The sequence below is a fragment of the Mchenga conophoros genome, linkage group LG14, assembly GCF_057382185.1.
Source record: "Mchenga conophoros isolate Kocher_MC1m ecotype Shallow Benthic linkage group LG14, M_conophoros_male_GT1.1, whole genome shotgun sequence".
NCBI lineage: Eukaryota > Metazoa > Chordata > Actinopteri > Cichliformes > Cichlidae > Mchenga > Mchenga conophoros.
The window spans coordinates 24,995,391-25,003,478 of record NC_140539.1 but is presented as its reverse complement, the minus strand read 5'-3'; the positions used below and the strand labels follow the sequence as shown (position 1 = coordinate 25,003,478).

The 8,088-nt window shown below is 41.8% G+C and overlaps 2 protein-coding genes across 2 annotated transcripts; one reads left to right on the top strand and one right to left on the bottom strand.

Annotated features, from left to right (window-relative positions):
* Positions 1 to 361: 361 nt before the first annotated feature.
* Positions 362 to 5,201, top strand: otol1b (otolin 1b). Its single transcript, XM_085243576.1, has 5 exons — positions 362 to 448; positions 912 to 1,327; positions 1,416 to 1,505; positions 3,230 to 3,301; positions 3,379 to 5,201. Exons 2-5 carry the CDS (start codon positions 925 to 927, stop codon positions 4,281 to 4,283), a joined length of 1,470 nt encoding a protein of 489 aa, XP_085099702.1. The 5' UTR covers positions 362 to 448; positions 912 to 924; the 3' UTR covers positions 4,284 to 5,201.
* Positions 5,202 to 5,226: 25 nt separating this feature from the next.
* LOC146559811 (Fc receptor-like protein 5) lies at positions 5,227 to 7,883 on the bottom strand. The gene is made up of 6 exons (XM_085243575.1): positions 7,809 to 7,883; positions 7,682 to 7,717; positions 7,265 to 7,555; positions 6,481 to 6,753; positions 5,917 to 6,189; positions 5,227 to 5,779 (listed from the first exon to the last, which is right to left on the bottom strand). The coding sequence occupies exons 1-6, from the start codon at positions 7,831 to 7,833 to the stop codon at positions 5,475 to 5,477; spliced, it is 1,203 nt and encodes a 400-aa protein (XP_085099701.1). The 5' UTR covers positions 7,834 to 7,883; the 3' UTR covers positions 5,227 to 5,474.
* Positions 7,884 to 8,088: the final 205 nt, after the last annotated feature.

The window sequence follows — 8,088 nt, the reverse complement described above, 5'->3', positions numbered from 1 at the left end:
AGTCTCCAAAAGTGGCCGCTCTAAAAGCCAGTGTCAGAGATTCCTCCTTGCTTGGCTTTGTCCCATTAAGAGCCTGGGTAGTAGGTGGGCTGCTTGGAGGAATGCCTCCCATATCAGGTGAACTACTGCCCCATGGCCTTTGCTCCTTGCTAGCTAGCAGCGAGAGAGTGCTCCCGGCGGATGATGTATCCCATGTCACAAAAGCACCTTTCTACACAACAGGGGTACAGAGAATAGGCCACAGCACAGTGGTTCTCCTTGGGTTGGCTCCAGCCCACCATAGTGAGATTTCAGACCTCCCCCTATGCTTCCAGCAAAACCCCCTCATTGGAGGAGATGGCCCTTTACTCACGCCTGGCAGAGATATCAGAGGGACCTGAAGCTCCTGGTGCAGCCTCCAAGACACTGCTAGAGAGGATAAATGACCATAACACTTATGCATAACTGGGTAAGTGCTTATAACTTGGTTGAACAAATATACTCAGAAGCTTTTAAGTCACCTAGTTTAAACTAGTGAGAGTACAAGTTTATTTGATATTTTTGCTTGTGTGTAGATTACTGAAATTGATAGTGTGATTCCAGCTTTGTTCAAACAAATAACTGACTAACTAACAGAAACCAGTGTTGACTGAATATCAGACTGCAGCAATAAATAAATAAATAAAAAGTAGAGCTAACCTGTGACTGGCATTTTAGGAAAAGTTAAAATACAGAAAAGGAAAGAGGAAAACATAAACATGGAATAGATGCATGGAAACAATAGAAATTTGAGAGGTACAGTCTGTTCTACGTTTGTGAGTGAAGTGCTAGCATGTGCTTTTTTTAAACTTCTTATTTGTTTAAAGTTTAATTATATGGAAGATTAAACAAAGTCTGACAAATATCAGAATAACGTCTCGATGCACTCTCAGATCCCCGACAACCATGAGGATTATTTCCTGCCAGTCGACTCTTGTGGCTGTAGTTGCGGTTGCTCTCATTGTGGTGTACTACACTGAAGCTAAGACTACTCCGAAGCCAAAGTACCAGTACACCAAGAAACCCGTCCCTCAGATCACGGTCCACAGCCCTGTAACCACCAGCGTGCCCAAGACTCTTAAAATAGTCCCAACTGCAAATCCTGTGAAGCCCCATCCCCCGCCCAACCCAGTGAGGACCACCAACCCAAGTCATGTCTTTCCACAGCTCTACCCTGACGGCACCGGGCCACCTGGTGTTGGTCCTGAGAACTACACTCTGGATTACAACGAGTGTTACTTTAACTTTTGTGAATGCTGCCCACCGGAGAGAGGGCCCAGGGGCCTGAAAGGAGAAAGAGGCCTGACAGGTATAGACTCACTGATATGTTTTAATGTTATTAATTATTGTTTGGTTTGTTTGGCTTCAGATTTTCCACTCACACTTATTTTACTCAGGGGCACCTGGAGAAAAAGGCCTTACAGGAGCAGCTGGTTTACCTGGGCCACCTGGCATCAGTGGTCCTATTGGCTTAAAGGGAGAAAAAGGTACACACTTAAAAATTACTTATTAAAATGATATATTGTATTATGTTATTTACTCACTGGCTACTTTATTATTTAGGTATGTAGACATAGTCAAGACACCTGCTGAAGTTCAAACTGAGCATCAGAATGGGGACAAAAGGATTAAGTGACTAAGCATGGTGTACTTATTAGTGCCACATGTGTGAGAGTAACCCAAATAACCACTTGTAACAACCAAGGTATTCAGAAGAGCTTCTCTGAATTCACAACACATCAAACCTCGAAGTAAATGTTCCACAGCAGCAGAAGACCGTACTGGTAATTTGGGTTGGATCTCCTTTTGCCTTCAGAACTGTCTTTATTCTTCATGTCATAGATTCAACAATGTGCTTGAAACATTTCTCAGAGATTTTGGTCCATGTTGACAAGACAGCATCACACAGTTACTGCAGATTTCTTGAACATGACTGAATGTCAGGTTCTAGAAAGCAGTTTGGGATGATTTGAGTTTTGTGACATGATTTGTAATCCTGCTGAAAGCAGTCAGGAGAGAATAGGGATGGACGTGATCAGCAACAACACTCAGGTAGGTTTCGGTGTTTAAACGTTGCTCATTTGGTACTAAGGAGACTTTAGTATGCCAAGAAACTATCCCCCGCACCATCACATCAACCTGAACCATTGATACAAGGCAGGACAGAGTCGTGCTGTTATGTTTTATGTTGTTTGTGCCAAATTCTGATCTTCTAAAACAGCTCGTTTCGAAACTTGTGACTCATCAGACCAGGCAACATTTTTTTAACTTTCTGTTGACCAATTTTGGAAATCCTATTCAAATTGTAGTTTCCTGTTTTTAGCTGCCAGTAGTGGCACTTGTGTAATCTCCTGCTTAAAGGTTTGATGTGTTCAGAGATGCTCTTGTGCATATCTTTTTTGTAAGGAGTGTAGTGGCTATATTAATTTGTTAGAGTTCTCTTTCTCTTATATTTAAAATAACCACACTGCTGACAGACAAGCGACAGTTTTTACGCGTTGGTTGGTTTGCAACGACGAGTAAAACCATCGTGTGGCTCAGCCGTTTAGTTTATTTTCCACATAAACCTTTTACAATAAAGCACAAGATCCTGTTGACATTTTTCAAAATAAACTGAAATAATAACAATATACATTATTTTCAAACATCAAATTTTAGAATGTGCATGAAGCAAGTTACCTCAAATAAGAACATGAAGTAACTATAAATGGCGCTTACAAGGAGTGATTATTTAGGTACTGTTACTGTGAGTTACTGTTGCCTTCCATCCACTCAGCTTGGTCATTATCCTCTAACCACTGACAAGACTTTTTCACATAGAAAACTTCTGCTCACTGGAAATTTTCTCTTTTTTTTTTCTCTGTAAATCTTAGAGATTTTGTGGGGAAATCCCAGCAGATCTGCAGATACTCTGACCAGCTTGTCTGGCAATAACGACCATGTTCAAAGTCCCTTAAATCACTTTTTCCCCCATTCTGATGCTCAGCTTGAACTTCAGCAGCTATTCTTGAGCACATCTACATTCCCAAATGCATTAGGATGCTGTCACATGATTGGCTGATTACATATCTGTGTTAACAGGCATTCAGGCATACCTAATGAAGTGGTTGATTTATCTATATATTGTCTTTCCTCATCTAAGAGAATTTCTTTTAAAATAAATTTATATTTTAAATATAATTAATATATTTGTATTTCGCAAATTTTCTAGGGGACAAAGGTGACAGAGGAAACAGTGGGCCAAGTGGGCCACTAGGCATTCCAGGAAAACCAGGACCAAAAGGTATAAAAATCTCATGGCTATATTTTTCATTGTTACCTGACTTCATTTATTTTTACACAGTTTTCCTTACCTTACAGGTGATGTTGGCTACAAAGGGGAAAAGGGTGAAGTAGGACTGCAAGGTCTCAAAGGAGAAAAAGGGCAGAAAGGAGAACCTGGCAAGAATGGGACTGCTGGTGAGAAAGGAGAACCTGGAAAAGAGGGGCCAGCTGGGCCTCCAGGAGTGGCTACAGTACATGGACCAAAAGGAGATAAGGGGGATAGAGGGGAGTGTGCCTCATATGGAGAGAAAGGACACAAAGGTGAACCAGGTGAACCTGGAGCTCCTGGAATCCCAGGAGCGATGGGAATTCCAGGACAGAATGGCAAGCATGGCTCCCCAGGCCCTATAGGTGTCCGAGGGGATCCGGGAGCTCCTGGACCACAAGGAGAACCAGGGGTGAGGGGGCTAGAAGGACCACAAGGTATAAGAGGGATTCCAGGACCGAGAGGGGAAAGAGGTTACCCTGGGATGAGAGGTGAGCGGGGTTTTCGTGGATTCAAAGGTGCTAAGGGTTCTGGATCAGGGGTTCCCCAGAAACACTCTGCCTTCAGCGTAGGTATCTCTCCGAGAAAGTCTTTCCCTCCTTCAGGCTTCCCGATCCGCTTCGACAAAGTCTTCTACAATGAAGAGAACCACTTCAACATAACTTCCAACAGCTTTACATGTGTCTACCCTGGAGTTTATGTCTTCTCCTTCCACATCACCGTGCGCAATCAGCCGCTGCGAGCCACGCTGGTGGTGAACGGGTCACGGAGAGTGAGGACACGGGATTCTCTGTACGGTCAAGACATCGACCAGGCCTCCACTCTGGTGGTGCTGCGGTTGGCTGCAGGCGATCAGGTGTGGATGGAGACGCTCAGAGACTGGAATGGAGCGTATGCCAGCAGTGAGGACGACAGCATCTTCTCTGGATTTCTGCTTTACTCAGACAAGCCGTGATGCACACTTTGTGTTTACTATCACAAAGTCTGAATACTGGTGGTGCTAGTGTACATGCTGGTCTGCACGTCTTCTATTATTGCCTAGCCTCTTCTTAAGAAGGGATAGTACTCGCCACACAATAATGCTGCTGCAGAGTAGTGCTCCAAAGTTTTGATTGACACCACCCTAATTAAATATAATGGTTAAATACAGTCCAATTCACAAAACACAGTGAGTAAAGCATCCCAAGAAATACCCCTGAGGTAATTATTGGAAGATGGCGTTCACAAGTAGTAAAAGATCATAAACTAATCTCCTGTTATCCAGACAGAAGAAAGTTTTTTTAAATGATAAAAGTGTAAAAGTTCAATATTTAGCATAAAAAATGTATAATTTATCCAACATTTTTGTGCACATGCAGTGCCTCCTTATGTTAAAGCATCCTAATTAAAAGTAGCAGCAGTAAGTGAGAGATCGTGCAGAAGTTTATTATTCAGCTACCAACGCAAAAGATAAAGCACAAAAATATGATCAGTGCTGTTTATCTATTTGTCAGCAAGATTACTGTGTTCCTCTACTGATTCCTTCAGTTAACCTTCAAGTCAATGCCCTGACCCAGTGTCACCCTTGCCTCATTTGCATGAAACGAAAAAAAAAGCTCCTTCGTTTTGGGTCCCACTTTTTTCTCACGATTTAACTGCTGCTTCCTTTTTAGTTGTTTTCACCCATAATGACCTAAGCTGTGTGAACATGTATGCAAAAAGCGATCAATAGAAAAGACAAATGTGTTCAAAATAGTCACCACTGATAGCTGCATCATTAATCTTAATGTAAACCTGTCAAAAAATGACTGCACCCCTGTGTCTTATTAAACCAGTGATTGTAATATATAAGAAGTCCTGCTCAAATATGGAGCAGTAAAAAGAAATTGTGTTCACAGAAAATAAAATCCAGCAGTACATAACATTTTGTGAAATGCTTTATTTGACTTTAACATGTATGTGTTAGATATTTCCAACAATTCTGGTACAGCGCTTGATGTTTGTTAACTGGAGATATCAGAATTTCAGGTGCAGGACCTCATATATGAGATTTCTAGTTGTACAAAGTACAAATACAAAAGATGAAAAATTGCACAGTTAAATACAGAAGTGTGACAATGACCCAGCGTGATTAGTAGAGAGATTGTGTGTAATGTATGCTAAGTTATCAAAGAGAATCTGCAGAGTCCCCAGACATGTCACCGGATTCCTCAAATGGATTTGCCTGATCTTGAGTTGTAGCTGAGTCAAAATCCTGGTCTGTAGTCAGCAAACTGGTTGGGACTGCTTGTGAAGTCAGTGGAGGCGCTTGTGATGGTGTGCTCTTTACTGGAGTGAACTGGATCGGCTGGTGAGAGGAGAGGTTAGGGGAGGTTGGTAATGAAGCAGCAGCAGGTGGGAAGTCATCTGTGGCTGAAGCAAGGCGAAATACTGGCCTTTGTCCAGGATGAAGAGGTGGCATCTTCTCAGGTTCTGTTGGGTCAGAGATGAGATGGCCTCTGAGGCTGTGCAACTTTTACACACAAAGTATCACATTTTTAGCAATCCATTAGGAACTTTGGGGCTTATCGGTGTAGAACAAATGCTGGGGTAAATTAAAATTTAAATACCTCTTATTTGTCCAAAGTTTTTGGGTTCACTGGACTTCGAGAGGCCCAACTGAGGCACCCTGGCCTTGCAGCTGTACAGCCCTGGAGTCTGTTTCACTACATTATAGTTGTCAGAGGTTGCAGGTCCCAGTCGCCTGTTATTTTTGTAGAAATAGAAGTCTATCGGAGGGGCAGGAGCAGGGGCGTTGTACTGCACATGGCAAATGAGCTTCATCCTCTTTAGCTGAGTATCATAGTTGGGGATGATCTCCAAAATTGGCTGTGACAGAACCTCTGTGACAGAAGACATTGATTTAATTTAAGAAAAAAACAAGTGGTAGGTCATGAGGCTAAGAATATTTATGTTCAATTGTACTAACAGGAATAACTTAACATTGTGGGAAATATGGGCTTTCTTGCTCAGCATTAAAGGAGAAGGTCTATACACACCAAGTTTAGCACTAGGTGTAAAAATGGATCACTTATAAGAACACTATCTAGATTAGCACATCTCTCAAAGCATGCTGTCATTCCTTTAACTACACCACACCTAAGATAAGAACACACAATTCTGTGTAATCTCACCTAAGATCTGTACATGAGCACCAGCAGAAATGACAGAGTGTGTTTGTCTCCTCACATCCCAGGATGCCCTGCAAGAATATACTCCTAGGTCCTCAAGGCTCAAGTTGGTCAGATAGAAATCTGGCTTGTGACCGTTTTGTCTCATTACTTCAACGCCATCTTTGTACAAAATAATCTCTTCAAGTCGGGGGTTCCCTCTGACACGACATGTCACCTCCAATGTGCTCCCGACAAGTTGAGGATGTCGTGGGACTTGCAGAATCGCCCAGCCACCTACGGAAACACCACAGAGTTACCTCTGAATAACTTCCAATCTTACATTAGTAAAGCAATGGGAGAAATTCACTAATTTCCTAACATTTAATGTAACAACATCTAACAATAATGCGTAATGCTACAATGCAAGAAGGGGAGGTTAAGGTACTCTATAATACAGCCTGCACCCCTGATATACTGTCTAGTTATAACATAAGGTGGGGAAAAGATACCACATAAGTACAAAAAACCCCAAACAAAACAAGTCCTTGTTGTACCAAATTGACATTTTAAGTAGAATTATAGAAGATTTATATGTTAAACCCTAGAAAGTCACAGTATAAGTTGCAGGCTGTATTAAGAAGTGCTGCCATCACTCACAGCATGTCTTAGATGAGCTGCACAGAAAACCTAAAGTTGAAAAGAAGCTTATAGATGTTCAATGCTCCAGTGTTAGGATTACACAGGAAGAAAGAAGCCTAACGTGCAAAGCAATTTTATTTCTTTCATGCAGACAAACAGATCTTACCGTCCACCTTGAGCTCCACAGGGACACTTTGCTGGGTGCGAATCTTTCCCACCTTCGTGTTTCTTATTCCTTGGCAGTAGTATTTCCCGCTCTCTTGAACTTTGGAATTCCAGAGTTTTAATTCCCCCCCAGTCTGTGAGAGCTCCTCAGAGCCCCTGAACCACAGGTAGGTCCAGTTAGACCTGTGCACATCAGGAATACTGCATCTCAAGTGTGCTCTCTCCCCCGAGAAGATCCTTGAATGTCCTGACACCAACTCGATGTTGGCTCTGAAAGACGTCTCAGTGGGAACTGCAGAAAAAAAGAAGAATACGTTTAAAGGATCTATTTTGGTAATGAGTGTAAATCCTGAGATCACTTCTAAAATAATATCTGTGCAAATTGAAAGTATATTTGTAAAGAATATTTGGTCCATACCATGAGACACTACAATCTGTGAGAGTGCTGAAAAAACTGAAAGAGAAAATAATCAAGTTTAAATGACAGTTACATCAGGTCAGTATGTAAAAGTACATTTTCATTAAATGAGCTGAAGAAAACTCACCAAAGAGAGAGATGAGCTTGTCCATTTTGGAGACTCTTCAAGAAACAGAAACCGATCGAGTATTTATTCATTTTCACTAAAAGGAGAAGTGAAAATGCTTCTTCCCCCCCTCGGGGTGCGCCATATCAGGACATCCTTCTTACCAAAAAGATTTCTACCCTAGGCTAAAATTAATTTCATGGTAAACCACATCATGTGGCAAATTGTCTTTTATGCTGTGAAGGCATTTTTTTTGACATGGTCACATCACAGGAAGAATAATTACAAGTAAATGGGAACT